Genomic DNA, 16984 nt, shown 5'->3' with positions numbered 1-16984 from the left:
GAAGTGATGTGATGCGTAGATTAGCCACCAAACATCTGGGTGTGTTGAACTCAGCTGAAGTGACGCCTGAAATGCATCTTTGGATTTCAGTAACTTGTAGCTTTTTTAGATAAAGGTTAAGCGTAGTGGTTGATGATGTCATCGAGCTTTAGTTACACACACACACACACACACACACACACACACACACACACACACAACAGGCTGTTATGTGAACAGTGACCTTTGTATTGCGACGTCTGTTTTAAACTGGAGGCTGGAGAAAAGCACAACTGATTCAGATTTCATGCACAAACATACTTTATAACATTTGAAACTATTCAGTCTTTAATTTTCTACAGAAATCCGTCAGAGTCTGCGACGGCGTCTGCAGTGAGGCAGAGAGCTGCTGCGAGTCTTCGCCGCATCATTCGCTTCTGAGCGCGGCGACTCCGCTGTGTTACAAAGCACCAAAGGTGAGGTCACATCAGTGACTTGATTTGCCACAAAAATGCGATTTTAGTCGAGTCGTGTGTTTCATAATCTGCGTTCGATGAGTCTGTTTTCTTTGCACTTTTTTCCACGTACAAACTTTTCCAGCTTTGACAGACAGAAAAACGTCCGTGTTTTTTCACTTGTGCTAATAAATCATCTTTGCCATCTCTCCTGGACTGGATTCGATGCTGAGATCTCGCTCTGGAGCGAAGTGTCGGACGGACTGATGTCGCCTCCAGCAGAGCAGCTGCTGATCTCCCATCATGTGATCACAGAGGAGGTTTTAAACATGGCGACCCCATCACGCGGAGCGTCCGCGCCGCGTCAGAAGGTGCTCTGTAGCAGACAGTGGCAGCCGCAGCCGGCCGGACACTCGTCCTGCCGCCGAAACCAGTCCATCATGTGACTGGTGTGTCCTCCGTGGCCGCAGCTCAGGCAGAAGTTGGAGGAGCCGCGGACGGCGACGTGACAGATGGCGCACTGGAAGGTGAGGCGCTTGCAGACAGCGCACTGCGTCCCACGAGCCTGACTGCGGCAGTGACAGCAGTACACGCCAAACTCTGCAGAGAGACGACAGAAGAAGAGCGTCAGCAACACCTGCGGACACAGAGCGTCTTCACCTGTGTGAGGTTTGTCTTCCTCAGAGCTTTAAATACTTAGCTGTGCCTCTATTCTTTGTTTACTCTCTTCACATTCTTCTAACATTACAGTTTTCCTTTATAGAAAGAAACCTGAACACGTTTCTGATTGGTCAGATGCTGCAAACCCCGCCTCTTTCCTGTGTGTAGCTAGATAAACCCTGGGTTTACTCTTCGTGTGACTCCTTAGCTTGAATGATGATGTTAGGGTAACTGAAGCTGGATAACAGAGACATGCTGGATAGTGCACAAGTGAATCAGAGGTGCAGGTGAGGTCGCTGCAGTGTAAGTTAGTCTAGTCACGCGTGTTATTTCATTGTTCTAACACATCAGCGACTTCTTCCCCAGAAGACGCACCGATGCCTTTGTGAGGTTCGGGTGGGCAGGAGGCGAACTTGAGCACTTCGGCTCTCTTGTCTCGCAGACCCCAGCGGTACAAGATTTCACCGTAGCACTTCTTAAAGTCGTCAAACTGCAGTGTGTTGGCCGGGTCCAGAAGCCTGCACAGGGAGAGGAAGTGACATCAGACTGACAGCTGGGCAGATATGATTAGGCGCAGCTGGAGGCGGAGCTATGTCACCTCTTGTTCATCACGTGCTGCTCTCGCTCGCGTTCTCGCGGGTCTGTGTAGCCCTGGTTGACATAGCGGTAGTCGTCGGGAGAGGATTCGCCCCACGGGTTGGCGTGCTCAGAGTCTCGACCTGGAAGTTAAACAAAAACAGGAGATGAATCCAAACATTCCCAGAGGCGGCGTGTGTGAGGAGCTGAGGAGCCTCACCTGGGTTCCAGGTGGTCGTGGTGATGGAGTCAGAGGTGCTGGAGCAGGAGCCCGAGGTGACGGAGCTGGACGTGTAGCTGGGCTGAGATAGCCAAACACACACATTACATCACTTCCTGTAGCTGATTTTACTGTAATGACCTAAACAAACCCTGTGGAGTCAGCTGGTGTGGAAGTCAAAGAGCCGAGTGGGCGCTTAAAGTTTTTATTTAAAAAATAAACTCTCATCCAAAACTAAAGCTAAAATCAATTCTTCTAAACAGGATTTCCCAAACATCACGGTACCTCAGCTCAGCTGTTTCCATTTCTGTCAATAAGCAGCCTTTAATCTGACTCACATAACGAGCGTGGTGCGGGGGGAACGCGGAGGCCCGTGACGTATGGTGCCCGAATAGTGCGTAAGAGTCTGGAGGCGGAGCCTGAGCTTTGAACACGCTGCACAGCATGGCCAGAGTCTGAACGTCACTTATCTGACTGTAGTGATCCAGGCTGAAACACAGAGAATCAACATGTGAATCAGCTGCTCCGTCACCCAAACCGAGAGCTCAACGCGGCACAGGCGTGGCGATCAGGAGCCTCAGCTTTGCTCTCAGTAACTCACAGAGTCTCCAGCAGGTGGCGTCCGAATGGGTGTCTGGCCCAAGGAGTCTCCATGTCCGGGTCAGAGTCTGGGCTCAGGTCCTGATTGGTTGCTGCAGACGCCAGAGCCCAAACCTGCACAGAGAGGCGGGTTTAGAATAGGCGGACAGCACCTCTGGTTCAGTACTTTCTGCTCTCTTTATGTGGGGAACACTTCAGCCACAAACTAAACTCAGTTTTAACTAAACTCACTTTGCTTCCCTGTTCTGTGATTTTGTTACCTCGTCTCTAAAACCTTCCTGGCTCCACGTTTTGTATAGTTTCTACTTGTGTAGCATCAACAAAAGCATTCAAAATCTGATTCAAATGCAAGTTAAAAATAAAAAGGATGCAAGCACCAACCTTCGCCACGTCTCTGCGTCCGACAGCGAGCGCCGCTGCTGCGTTCTTCTGACACGTTTCCTGGATGTCGTTCATGTTCAGGCTGAAGAGAGAAAATAAACCTGTAACGATCAGCGCGAAACACGAACGTGAAGAATTTCTTTACATCACAACAGCCGTCATCTCGATGTTGTGAAGGCTTCTGGTGAGGGGGGGTAAATCCATCTTTTATATACAGTCTATGCTTTGGCTTTGACTGTCTGTGTGATAGTCGGGCGATCCAAACCTTCCTGCAAAGGCTCATTTCTCTTGTTCTCTCGATTGATTGTTGATTAGTTAATCTGACCTTTTCAATAAATAAAATAACAGAAATAAGTCAGAGACACAGTTTTCTTTCATAAGCAACTGAAAGGCATCAAATGCTCCTGTTTCAGAGGAACCAGAGGATTATTTTGGCCTTTACGCTCGGCTAAATCTGTTTAAATGAGTTTCTGTGAATCAGCTGTGATGTGACTCGAGTGGGTGAGTGTTTGTTTTACAGCCTCGTGTCTCACATGTAGTTCTCTCCCAGAGTTTTGTGGACGGGCAGCAGGCAGGAGATCTCTTGGATGATGACTTTTCCAGCCAGTTTGATCGGACGGTTGCCGTAGTCCGTCCCCTCTCGCTTCGTCTTAAAGCGGCGGGATTTCTAACAGACAGAGAGAGACAGACAGCGAGCCGAGAGGACACAACAGAGCACCACCTGATTAAAAGTGGGCCGGAGGACGGTGTTCTTCAAGAGCCTGTTCACACTGCGAGACGCTGACTGACCAAAGACTCCGAGCTTTGAGATTAAGTGATTGTTTGTTTTTAAGGGTACTTTTTGTAACTTTGTCCAGGGAGCTCTCCTCCCAGACCTGGATGACGGCATCAATAAGCTCCTGTCTGTAGCTGTTAGGCAGTGTCAGATGCACCGATACACAACGCCTACCAAAGGTCTCAGTGGGATTTATGCCTGAGGAACATGAGAGCCGGTCCATGGCATCACAGAGGATCTCTGGCCACGTGAGGTCAGGCACCAGGAGGAAATCAGCGTGCACGGGACCATCATGAGGTCTGACAGATACTGGTCCTACAGCCCCATGCAGCTCTCCTCCACCAGGCGACCCATCTCCTGGTAGCTCCTCCACACTCTTTGCTGGGAGACACAGCAAACCTGTGCTATCCTACCAGGTACCATCTCGTGCTACGAGCAGTGACGAGGATGGTTGTAAAAAGCTAAAGTAAAGAGAAATCGGTGAGGAGAGAGCGACGGTCTCATCGTGGTCTCGCCGGTGCACCTGTGGTCACTGTGATTTGAACCAAAGCAGGTCAAACGGATTCACAGTCCTATATTCTTCCTAACTGAAGTGTCCTCACTTTGTTATACTGCGATACTCGAGTCCTCCTTTGACTGTTTTGGACCACAGGAGACTTCAGAGGGGAATTCTTACACACCAGACTGTCGGGAGATCTTTTGGTGACCTCTAAAAAAGTCAGAAAACCAGAATCGAACTCGGGCCGCTGCACTCATCTTTCAGCACCTGTGTCACCTGTGACCTACGCCAGCGCCCTTTTTCCTCTCTTAAACCAGGAAGTGAAACTCTTGACATTAAAAATCTCACCTGGAAGGTCAAAGACAGGCCGGATTAACCCAACAACATTCTTCATGGGTCATAAACTTCACCTCAGCAGTTTCCGAGCCTTCCCGCAAAGATGTGTTTATGTGTTCACTCTGTTATTGATAAGAGGGCGATTAGTGCTGATTGATTGATCTCCATTTGATCGTCGTCCTCGGCAGCTCGCAGTGTGAACACGGTTAGCTTCCAGTTTAGTGACACACGATTATGCGGCCAAGTTATTTTCAATAATAAGTTGCAGCTCTGCGCTGAGACTTACCTGGACGTGTTAAATGTTAGTGAACATTCAAAGCTTCACACTTTGATGAGCAGACAGGAAGTCGGGCAGCAGGGTTATTGCAGCACCGTTACATGATTTAAGTTCAGTTATGTGCTCAGAATTATCGGTCATGCTAACGCTGCAAATTAACCTAAAATCACTGCGCTTTCATCCCACGCTACCTGAGGGAAGTTGCCTTTGCTGTGAACCTTTGGAGTTGCTGCAAGAAGCAAGAGGAAGTCTGTCTTTTATTTTGAAAAACAAAACAACTTAAATTCTTCGAGCACCAAAGCCCTGCAGCATCCAATCCAAGTGCAGCAAAGTAACCCCAGCTGCTCAAACGCCACCATCCTGATGTTAGCGTCTTTACATCAGCTTTGCCCCGAGAGCTTCTACCTCTGTGAGCCGCTGCTGAGGCCCGTGTCCAGAAACACGTCTGCGTCCACGCCACAGTTTCATGGATTCTTCCTTCACCCGCGCTCCACCTCTGCACCGCCTTTATCAAACCCTCGCTGACAGACGAACAGCACTCTGCTGTAAACTTACTAACTATGACAGACATGTTTTTTTAGCACTTTTAAAATGTACAAAACACTTTTTTCAAACCTTTGAGTTAAAACTTCTTCAGATTGTGACACTTGCAGTTTTTCACAGAGCGTAAATCAGCCCTGAGAGTTTCTCATGACACACTTAAATCCAGAACACATAATTTAATATTGTTATTAAATTAGCAGAATCAGGATGTGTTAGTCGAGGCGGCTGCAGCCAATCAGTGACATGCAAAAAAACCAAAGTTAACCCCGAACGCTGAGGAAAAGCCCAGAGCGAGGAGAGGAGAGGACGGAGGCGGAGATCAGGAAACGGGGATGGGTGCTCGGATGGAGGAGCTCAGTACCGGCCAATCGTGGAGGGTTTGGACAGACCAGCGGCGGGAGGCAGAGATTGGGAGCTTCGGATAGTAAGGAGGAGGAGTGGCCCACAGCGGCATGGGGGAAGGGGAGCGGGTGATTGGCCGGAGAGAAACAGGAACACAGGAATAAAAAAACAAAACAAACAGAAACTGATCAGAGAGGACGGGACAGGAAACAGCAGCAGCGTTCAGCTCGACAGGGGCGAGCGGCGAGGGTTCTACTTCCTGTCAGGGTCCAGACTCAGGAGTGTTTCTTCACACCTCACTTACACATGAGTTTGTTTGGCAGCACTTTATAACAGCCTGTGACTGAGGCAGAGATTGTTTTAAAAACTAATTCTTATAGAAATGACAACATCAGCGTTCCCTTCCATATCGAAGCCTGTCAGATGTCACGCCCTGATTCGTCACATGACCTTTTCCAAGAAGAAAACAAATACACAGGCTTTAACTGCCAGCAGTTAATTCAGCGCGGATACACAGCTGCCGCTAAGCTAGCCAGAGCTTCCAGCAGTTCACTGCGGCCCCCCGCTGGGCCCAAGCGCCAAGGATGTGTATGTTTATTTTAGCTCACGTAGCTTTTCAGCCATTTTTACACAAAGAAACAATTAAAAACACCAGGCAGATGTTATGGCTGTTCAGCTGATAGCCACCAGCTTACTTTCCACTGTTCTGATTTTAATGGCCAACAGGGGGCGCTACTCTGGATGCAAAAAGACTTCAAAGCCATACAGACAACAGGAAACAGCCTTCGACTCCGTGCTCTGATGATGATCTTATTGTCTGTAATACTGAGTAAAACATAAATTATTCATCAGGAGAGAGGATTACACAGCCGTCAGCCAATCAGTGTGCACGGTGCGATCAATCACAAGCTGTTACCCAATCAGTGTGCGGTGTTCTTGGGTTGTCACTCAGATCCACCCGTCTTCCGTCAAACGCTCAGCTCGAGCCATCCAGAACAGGCTTCACCAAACAACCGGTTTCCATCTTTTATACGATGAACAGTTTCACTTTTATAAGTGGTGCATATAAAAGGCTAAAGCAGCCACAGGTCTAACAGGTCCTCTGACACAAACGCTAGAAGCTGCTGCACAGTTCAACTCTGCAGGTCAAGTTCCAACCGCCTACAAACAACAACGCCCAGTGTACGGGAACGGTCATGTGATATTTGTTTCCATGCATGTCGGCTCACTCTTTATTCTGGGCTCATCTAAAAGGGAACTCCTTTCTGGATTATCTGCAACCTTAAAAATAAATCGGTGTTTGATTTGAGTGTCGCAGCCAGAACAAAAGCCCAGCTCAACCCAGAAGGCTCAACATTAGAGGACTGGTATGATATTTCTGTAATGCAAAGAATCCTCTATCTCACAACAAACAACACATGTTCTGTTTTCTGTAATCAGCCTGCAGACAGAGGAAAGCTGAGGTCACTGTAAACACATCAAAGCAGCGACAGCTGTGAAACTAACGGTGCTGAGACCGTTTTCAGAGTGGACGAATCTTAACACAGTGTTATGACTGAGACCCCGAGAGACTCCCGGGAAAACTAGAGGCTAAACTAAAGGGACCTGTGTGTGTGTGTGTGTGTGTGTGAGAGAGAGGGTCTCACCCGTTCTTTGTAGTAGAAGGAGGAGATGGAGACGGTGTCTTTATCCGAGCGAGTCGGGCTGCCGCTGTAAAGCCGCAGAGTGCTCTGAGACTCTGAACGCATCTTCATCGGAGTCAGGACCCCGCTGTGATAGGCCGACAGAGCCGACAGGGACCTGAACACGCACACACACACACGCAGGTTCGTGTACTTTATCCGAGCTCCATCAAACAGAACCACAACAGTTTATAACCACAGCTCGCATCCACAGACATGTTTGGATGTTTCATTATCAGACGGATACAACGAAACAAAAAACATCCATTTAAAAGGAAAATGTTTGGATTATGTTAATTTAATGCACTTTTCTTTAATATGTCATAAATACCTGGATAAAAACCAAACTGAGCACATCCATGTCGGCTAAAAATCAAAAGTCACTGCTCAAAGCCTTCAGGATTAGAGCTGCAGGGACACTTTAAAGTTTGTCTCCATCATGAGAACAAAACATGAACACATCGCCATGAAAACAGGCGCTGACACGGGAGGAGATCCGACGCCACTTTGCACAAAGAATTTTCAAGATAAGTTGTAAACTTTGCGTCATCTGTTTCCTACAAATCTGATGTTTGTTTATAAAAATGTAAAGAAATGTTGACATGATTGTTAAAAAAAAGAGGTGTGGTATCTTACCTGGGAGTGGGCTCTGTGGGCGGGGCAGAGCGGTGCATGGTTATCGGTCGGGTGAAGTAAACGAGACAGCCGGTGCCACAAAAGCGAGCTCCGGATGTCCGAGGGAACGGGATGTTGGCGTCCTGGAAGGAAGCAGAAATCTCCTGTGACACTTTGAGAGCGTCAGGCAGAAACGACCCTTCAGCTGTCACATGGAGAGGACAGAAGAAAACTATCCTGCACAGAGTAGGTTACCTGGTGCAGGTGTTACCTGGTAGGAGCCGTAGGTGTTGGTGACTCGAGGAAACGCCTGCAGGGACGGAGTGACGGGGTTGGACAGGACGAAGGGGCCGGAGGCCGGACTGTCCTCCTGCGTCTGAGACAGGAAACAGACAGAGCAGTGATTGGCTGAGATTTTGTTACAGTCACATGACTGTTTTCCTATACCAACATAAACTTATGTAAAAGATAAACAAAAACAAAAATAATTTGTACATGAAATTCAACAGAATATCCCTTATCCTTCTCGGGGTCACGAGGGGGAGCTGGGATATATCCCAGCTACCGTAGAGCGAGAGGCGGGTACAACCCGGACAGGTCGCCAGCCTGACGCAGGGCTAACACAGAGACAGACAACCATTCACATCACAGTCACACCTACAATCAATTCACCAATGAACCAACCCCACTAACTGCAAGTCTTTGGACGGTGGGAGGAAGCCGGAGTACCGGAGAGAACCCACGCACACGCAGGGAGAGCATGCAAACTCCACACAGGAAGACCCCGGAGTCAAACTAAGGACCTTCTTGCTGTGAGGCAACAGTGCTAACCACCACACCACCCTCACCAGAATACAGCAAACAAAGTTTCCCCACAAAACAGAGCCTACACCTGCGAGAGCGAGACAGGTGGTAGTGGAGCAGCGCCCCCAGGTGTGGTCCGTTTAAAGGTTCTGGTGTTGCTGGTGGAGGACTTCAGGGACAGACACGTGACGTTATTCTCACCATATCAGACTCCAAGCAGGACACGAGCTGTCGGACGCACGGCTCCAGGCAGTTCTGGTTCCTCTTCACCTTCTGCAGAGACGTGTCTCTGAGGATCTGAGCACAGGGAGACGCCTCAAACACAGACCTCACTGAACTACAGCTTCAATCACAGTCAGTTTGATTTAAAAAATACAGAAGAAATCAGAGCGTGAGCTGCATGCAGCCTCCAGCATACACAGGTCTGGTTTACTGACAGCGTGGTGCGTTCGGGTACCTTCTGGATCTTGGTCTTCATGGCAGAGGGGATGGTCGTCGGGGAGACAAACTGGAAGGTGGGCGCGGCGTTGTTTGGATACTGAGCCGGAAACTTTACCACCAGGTGAACCTGATGGCTCCCGAAATGAGCCGACACCACGCAGCTGTGGTTCAACGCGTCCATCTACACAAAACAAACATCACCAATCAGTCTGATTTCAATGATCGTCCATCAGTGAGCTCAGGACTGCTCGCCCTCCTTTGAAACGTTTCCTCACTACCATCAGGCACCAGCTCACCTCCACGTTGACGTTTCTAATCTGCAGGTTGACCAGAGAGAACTCCTGCTGCAGAGTCTGAGCGAGACCCGAACCTGCCGCCGAGTCCTGAAGACCTCCAGCAGTCAGAGACCCGTCCTGATCTGAGAGATGCATACAGAAAGGTCAGAGGTCAGACTCAGACTGGACCTGGATCAATGTTACATCTGCTTACAGTCAGAGTTTTCTAATATCCTCTGCTGCAGCCTCACGCGTTCCTGGAACACTTCTTTTCGCATGCTTTCATATAGTTTCACATTGAGACGGTAGTGACGTCTGTGTTAGCCGTCAGTTAGTGTGCAGTCAGTGAAACGTGTGAAGGCAGCTCGTCGTCTCACCCTGCAGGCTCTCCGAGGCGGGGCCCCCGCTCTGCTGGCCCTCCGACTCCTGAGACGACAGAGGCTTCTCCGACTCCGCGGTGAGGGACATCGCGTCCATCAGGTCCTCCTGCACGTCACTGACACACAGCTACACAACAAAAAAACAGCACAGATATCAGCCAATCAAGTCTCTGTGTGAGCTCGTCCCCGTGACGCCGCGTGCTGACCTTCTGCAGCTGAGGATCCACCCTCCATATCCTCAGAGTCTGATCTCTGGACCAGGTGACCAGCTGGTAGTCCTTGGAGCCTGCAGGGGAAACAGCGACAGGGCGTCACTGAAGAGGAGAGAAAACAGCCACAAACCTCCGCTCTGCTTTTCCCCATCTCTGCGGCGAGTTTCACCTTCTTTCTGCGGCCGCCACTGGAACTCCAGCACCACGTCGTCGTGTCCCACGAAGGCGTGGACGGGGCTGTTGAGGTCGAGCGTACTCCACAGTAAAAGGCTGTTCTCCCTCCTCAGCTGAGGAACCATCACCGTGACCAGACCATTGGAGAACGGCTGACGAGGCAAAAACACACTGAGCTGCTTTTTCCTCAGTTTTATAACCAAGCGCAAATCCAGCGAGTCTGCATGTGACTGGAGGATGCACAGCAAACTGCACAAATCCAGATTTGACCACGGTTATAACCCGCTCGGGGCAGTTACTGAGCCGCTGCGCTTGTTAGCAGGGTGCTAAAGGTTCGCTTGGATCCGAGTGATGTAAATTTCCTCAGCACGCGAAGGCGCCGTGCCCCCCAATTTGTTGTGATCTGATGCTAAGGCAGCAGAAACTGTGACCCCAGGCGAACCAGGAAATATAAGCTGTCTGTGTGCATTTCACCACGAGCAGCACCCTGCAGGAGGGTGGAGGCCGTGATGGAGGCCATGAAGTCATCATAAAAGTGGACACAGATCAAAGGATCTGAGGGTTTTTCCCCTCACACACTTCTACACAGCCTGCAGTATTTTTGGAACCAGAGTGGCGCCCCCTGCTGACCATTAACATGAATGCAGGGTTAAGGCACTTCCATGTTTGCTTCACCTGTCAGACCCTGAAGCTTCATCCTTTTTATCCCACTACAGAAGCACAAACACGAGGCCGACACTCACCGTGTACCTGGCCTTCCACACCGGCACCTGACACGACAAGATGTTCAGGTACTTCCTGGGCTGCCGGTAATCCCAAAACTGCACAAAACATGAAAAGTTTATTTTTCAGATGTTTTTCTGCTCGTGTGCATTTAAAGAATTATTTAAACATGTCTGCGGTGCTTTTGTGTCTCTTTTTGGTGATTTGGGTCTTTCTGTGGTGTTTTTTCATCCCTCTGTTTTGGTTTTAGGCGAATCAGCTGGTTGGTTTTGCTTTTTCTTCCTCGTGAGCCTGTTCAGTAACACAATACTCTGAGAGCTTTGAGTGCTCAGGTAGAGTAGAGGTCACACTGACAGACGCAGCTCTGAATTCTGTTTTTCCAGCTGGGACGTGCGTGCGACAGGATGTGAATCTGCTGTTTCTCGAGTGTTTCGCATGCTTATTTGTGGCCTCTGGGTTTTCTCTGCTCTCACCCTCACTGAGTTGTCCTGGCTGGACGTGGCGAAGATGAACTCGCTGTCCGGATGCCAGTCGAGGCCGTGGATCTTGGACAGGTGAGCGGCCACGTATTCTGCCGCCGTGTTCGGCTTCTGCTCAGAGGAAACACGCACCGTGAGACGATTGAGTGCGTTCACGTGCACACGTCAGCCCGAAGCCAGTGAGTCAGGACGGGAGCGCTCACCCTTTTGTCCCAGATCCGAACGTCACCGTCGTGACTGGACGCCAGCAGGTTCTGGTTCTTCTTGTTCCACTTCACCTGAGACGCCCCAGCTGGCAGGAGGGAGAACTAGTTTGTAATTAGAGCGTTAACCAAGCAAAGTTCATCCATCACTACAGCTGACTTTAACATTCAGTTGCTTTTTTTCCCACATAATATTGCATTTAAGAGCAGTTATGGTGCATTCAAAGACACTCAGCCATCTGGACGTCTCAGGTTTGCTGTCGTTTATCCAAAAGACAAAAAAAGAAAGAGAGAAACAAAACAAACCAAATGTAGTAAAAATGTGATTTCTGATTGGATTAAACTCAGTCTCCGCCTCTGCTCACAGCTGCATCAGCACATGACAATAATAACCAATGAAAGGCCGGAGATCAGTGATAACGATTACTTTTTTCAAGTAACGAGTAAAGTAAGGGACCAGTGTTACTTTCCTGTAAGCACGCTGCACTACTAAACCGTGATTTTGTTTGCGAGTGTCCCATGAAGATGACGTCCGAGCGTGCGACGTTCGTGGTAACAGACGTGTGCAGATCAACAACGGGTAATATGGAGTGCAGGGAGAGTACGACTGTGCAGCGTTTAAAGCGTGGAAGTACTCACATTACTTTGAGTTTGATTCCAGAAAAAGTGACAAAAACATTAGTGTCCGCTGTTCACTCTGCGTGGGAAGAAAACTTTTTACAGCGAAGAAAATCCCAAAACTTCTGAGCGAGCAGCGAGCTCGCTGCCACGGGAATGTGAAATTCACAGAGAAACCTCCGGATCCTCCCACTGACACGACCTCTACGGCACACCTGCACCAGGGCAAACCTCCACCCGCCCCACTCCTGCTAAACAGGTGACCACAGATTTAAGATCGACAGGACTCAGTCCTGTCCTGTAATGGATTAAAAGTCCTGAATGTTTGATTTTATTTCTTTCTGCTGTGTTTTACTTGCATCTATTTGAAGTGTAAACACAAAACATTATTTTATTTTCTGCGCTGGAATAAAGAGAAACAGTAGAATTGGGCTGAAAGGTCTGTCGCTTTATTACATATTCATGTGTGTCATGTTTTTAAAAAGTAACTGAGTAACTAATTACTTTTGAAAATAATCAGTAAAGTAATGAGAATACTTTTTTGGAGAAGTCATCAGTAATTAGTTACTAATTACTTTTTTCAAGTACCTTGACCAACACTGATCATTACAATGTAAAACCTCTAAAGTACTTCAGACGTTGTTACTGTTTGAAATCATTTATGGTTTCATTTCATGTAAAACTGTTGGGTGTGACTTCCTCGACCCGCTGGTTCTAAATTTTAGCAGTTATTAGGAACTGATATATACATTACGAAGTAATTACCAGCTTGAACACATTTGCCTAAATCTAAATGGAGACTTTTCAAGGATCCCCTTAGAAGTTGACATGAAATCGTTTATAAATGACAATAAAGCTGAGACGCTACGCTGATGCAAAACTGAAAGTGTTGGCGAGGCAGTGAGGACGGTAAAGAGAAAAACATATGAATGAATAAATGAGCAAAGAAAAAGCTTGTTTGGTGTTTACATCGGTAAAGTGCGCGCTCTCTGCTCTGCCCTCTCGTTTAATCCTGAGCCCGACTCCATCAGGACATCAGGCTTTCGTGGACGCGTCCCCTTATAGCACACAAACCAGCCTAACTCTGACTGACTGTGAGGAGGTCAGTTAGACTCAAACTGAATGTGTCAGCTGTGTGAGGTCATGTGGACACTGACGGAGGAAACAGTCCCGCCCTTTAAATACTCACCGACCGCGGACAGCGCCAGCGTGGGTTTCCGAGTGTCTCTGTGGGGTCAAAGAATCAAAAATCACTCAGAAGTATTGTCGGGATTCTTCAGACGATCACCACTTCCCTGTGACCTCTTAGTCTAACTGATGATGTCAGGCTAAGAGAAGCCAGATAACAGAGATATCCTGGGTTTGTTAAACCAGCTTCGTAGTCCAGGCCACGAATCAGGATAAAGATAATTTTACCAGCGAAGCTCGTCGTAAGCACACTTGTTATATCAGGTTACATGTTAATGCGGGAACGTGTGAATGTTTTGTCTTAGACAGATAATAATAAATAATAAACATGATACTGGAAGGTCTTCCTTTGCTCTGACCTGGTGTCCCAGATGTAGATGTAGGTGTCCACGGAGCTGGTGACCAGGAACTCGGGTTCAAACCAGGACCAGTCCAGATCGCTGCGGACACGAACACATCAGTGAGGCCGGACCGCGTTTACCCGCTGATGGGTGCGTTTGATTTGATCTGCTGTTACCTGATGACCCGGGTGTGCCCCTGCAGGGAGGTGTGCGTTTCGCCGCAGCCGTCCCTCCACGAGTACAGATCCACCCGCTGGTTACTCTGAGGACAACACGCACACACGTTCAATACACACTGGGAAACACACAAACCCTCCACCTTCTTTACCTACACGACATTATTTCTGTTGCGATGATTTTATGATGAATTATTCTGGAGGTCTCACTCACAGAGGCGGCGAAGACGTGGGCGTCTGATCTGTGCGGGTTCCACTGGACCGTCCCCACGTCCCACTTACTCTGTCGCCCGATTTTCCGCGACGGTTCAGACGGCAACTCCAGGTTCACCAGGTACAGGAAGCGACGCCTGCGGCACGATTACGGTGACAGAAGGTAAAATCGTGTGAATTTAAAATCTTCAATCATTAAAAATTACAAAAATATGCTGCAGGAGAAATGAAGCATTTGTCACTGGAGAACAGGAACAACACAAATGAAGCCACTAGCCACTCCAACATCATTGTGAAGTTTGCGGACGACACTACAGTGGTGAGACGGCCTACAGGGAGGAGGTCAGCGCCCTGACCCACTGGTGTCGAGACAACCATCTCACCCTCAACGTCGCAAAGACAAAGGAGTTGATAGTGGACTTCTGGAGGTGCAGAGAAGTACACACCCCCATCACCATCAACGGCGCTGCTGTGGAGAGTGAGCAGCTTCCGGTTCCTTGGCGTACACCTGGCTGAGGATCTTACGTGGTCAGTACACACAAACAAAACAGTGAAGAAGGCGCAGCAGCGCCTCTTCTTCCTCAGGAGACTGAAAAGATTCGGCATGAGCCCCCGCATCCTCAGGACCTTCTATCACTGTGCCATTGAGAGCATCCTCACTGGATGCATCACCACCTGGTATGGCAACAGCACCGCCTACAACTGCAAAGCTCAGCGAGTATTGCGGTGTTCTGAACGGATAATTGGAGGTGAGCTTCCCTCCCTCCAGGACATCTACAGGAAGCGCTGCCTGAGGAAAGCGGGGAGGATCATCAAGGACTCCAGTCACCCCAGCCATAAACTGTTCAGACTGCTTCCATCAGGAAGGAGGTTCTGCAGCATCCGGTCCCGTACCAGCAGACTGAGAGACAGCTTTTTCCATCAGGCCATCAGACTGCTGAACACGTCATAGACACCTCAGCTTCACTACTGGAACTTCAACATTATGCACTCCACACTGTATATAAATGCCACTTGTTTTGCACATATTCAACTGCCAACCTCTGTATATTTTATTTTATTGTTTATTCTATTTAATTTTTTAAATGTGTATATACACACACACACACACGTAGATATACATATTTAGTATACACATTCAGTAATGTGCATACACTCTTATATTGTACACATATTTATTCATATAACTCTCAGATTTAGCCGTTCTTATATTTTGCTTGTTTTATGTTATTGTATTTTGCACACCTGCTTGTGAAGCTCACACACAAGAATTTCACTCACATGTGCTGTACCCGTGCACCTGCACATGTGATGTGACAATAAAAGTGATTTGATTTGAAGTAAATATGAGAAAAAATATATTAATTATTATTACCTCAATATCTGTATCTCATTTGTATCTCTTAATCTTAGATCATTTAAAATTTTATTACAGCTGACTTTGTCTCAGTGTTAACTTCTTATTAATAATATTTTTTTAAATTAATATTTGACTTTTCTTAACCAAAGTTTGACTTTCTTGAAACTCTAAATAATGACATAAAAAATTTCATAGCTGCAAATTTCAAATGTTTTCATGTCATAAATCATAATGAAGTTGATTTTTTATATAAATATAGATCGTTTTCACTTTTTTATCTTTATTAACTTTTTAATAATTTAAGTATCCTGTCATTCTGATACTAACTTATTATTAATGTATTATTACTACACTTATGTTCCTTCTCGCAAACATTTATTGTAGCTCAGCGGACAGAGCTGCTCTGAAACTGAATAATTAACTGACTAATGAGTAATTACGAGCCTCTGATGTGACATTAAACACATTTCATTATTTGTTGTTTGAGAAAAAGGACTGTGGCGCGTTCAGGTGACCCAAACTTACCCGGACAGCACAGCGTGGGAGCCCAGGCAGTCCACGGACATGGCGGTGGCCTGAAAACACGAGACAAAAGCAGCAGTGACAGTTTTTAATTTTAGCTAACGCCGTGTAATTTTCACTGTGCCTATTTTAGTGACAATCAAAATTCAAACAGAATTAAAATCGTCGAACTTCAGTTCAGAGAGATTTCCTCTCATTCAGAGCAGATGTGCTTTTCCCTGAATTAAACGTGAGATTAAAGACGAAGTAACCTTTGCTGCTGACACAACGAAGCTTTCAGGTGATATTAAATTACCCGATATGATAATTTATTATCAACTTGTTTCTGTTTATTTTACTATTACATATACAGATATTCAAAAATTATCAAAAATGTTTGGAGTCTGCGCTTTTAAAAGTGACCAGAACAACTATTCAAGCACCTGAATTACTGATTAACTTCGGTGCCACATAAACAACTCCATCGATTAATCGATTAAAAACATTCAACTGGATCGATCTACAACAAACACTAAGAAGAAGTCCGGGTGATTAAAAAAAATAAAATAAAATAAGATAAATAAATAAATAACAAAAAAAAAAAAAGTCCGGGTGATTCAACTTGGACTGAGCAGTTTTCTCTTTTACGAGACTTTGAACGCTCCCTGACCTGCGCGCGCAGGCGCTTCGTACAAACATGAAATTAAAAATATAAAAATAAAAAGAAAGAAAGAAAGAAAGAAAAACTCACCTGGGCGTCTCTAAACTCCACCACAACATTCTCACTGCTCCAGCGAGCCGCCATCTTTCTCCCTCTCCTACCGTCAACAAACACCACGTGACGCTAAAGTGACGTGACGTTCAGGACAGTGGGAACAACACGCAATAACAGCCGCGATCTGTTCTATATAATTACTGTATATAAAATATGAGTTACATTAATACATCGATTAAAA

The 16984-nt window shown here is 47.1% G+C and overlaps 1 protein-coding gene across 2 annotated transcripts; it reads right to left on the bottom strand.

Moving 5' to 3' along the window:
* Positions 1-290: 290 nt before the first annotated feature.
* wdr59 (WD repeat domain 59) lies at positions 291-16842 on the bottom strand. Of its 2 annotated transcripts, XM_085358021.1 has the most exons (27): positions 16780-16842; positions 16053-16102; positions 14169-14304; positions 13955-14040; positions 13797-13877; positions 13439-13476; positions 11632-11720; positions 11423-11539; positions 10970-11047; positions 10222-10378; positions 10047-10126; positions 9838-9967; positions 9482-9603; positions 9202-9366; positions 8946-9041; positions 8212-8316; positions 7962-8083; positions 7290-7443; positions 5663-5716; positions 3405-3538; positions 2872-2953; positions 2492-2604; positions 2229-2379; positions 1891-1972; positions 1693-1813; positions 1470-1612; positions 291-1034 (listed from the first exon to the last, which is right to left on the bottom strand). In XM_085358021.1, the coding sequence occupies exons 1-27, from the start codon at positions 16831-16833 to the stop codon at positions 799-801; spliced, it is 2976 nt and encodes a 991-aa protein (XP_085214147.1). In that variant the 5' UTR covers positions 16834-16842; the 3' UTR covers positions 291-798. The 2 variants fall into 2 exon arrangements, with proteins under 2 accessions (XP_085214147.1, XP_085214219.1); XM_085358093.1 differs by lacking the exon at positions 5663-5716.
* Positions 16843-16984: the final 142 nt, after the last annotated feature.

The sequence above is a fragment of the Diplotaxodon limnothrissa genome, linkage group LG1 (genome assembly GCF_057381915.1).
Source record: "Diplotaxodon limnothrissa isolate DT_005_m linkage group LG1, D_limnothrissa_male_GT1.1, whole genome shotgun sequence".
In the NCBI taxonomy this organism is placed as follows: domain Eukaryota; kingdom Metazoa; phylum Chordata; class Actinopteri; order Cichliformes; family Cichlidae; genus Diplotaxodon; species Diplotaxodon limnothrissa.
The sequence above is the reverse complement of the archived record's forward strand: the minus strand, read 5'-3'. Positions and strand labels throughout refer to the sequence as shown.

Bases quoted from the DNA above. Each gene is read 5' to 3' on its own strand.
- wdr59 (XM_085358021.1), bottom strand. From the start codon at position 16,833: ATGGCGGCTCGCTGGAGCAGTGAGAATGTTGTGGTGGAGTTTAGAGAC. The intron at 13,477-13,796 runs GTCAGAGCAAAG...TTGACCCCACAG, and splicing joins ATCTACATCTGGGACACCAG to AGACACTCGGAAACCCACGC. The intron at 2,605-2,871 runs GTTGGTGCTTGC...CTCTCTGTGCAG, and splicing joins GACGCAGAGACGTGGCGAAG to GTTTGGGCTCTGGCGTCTGC.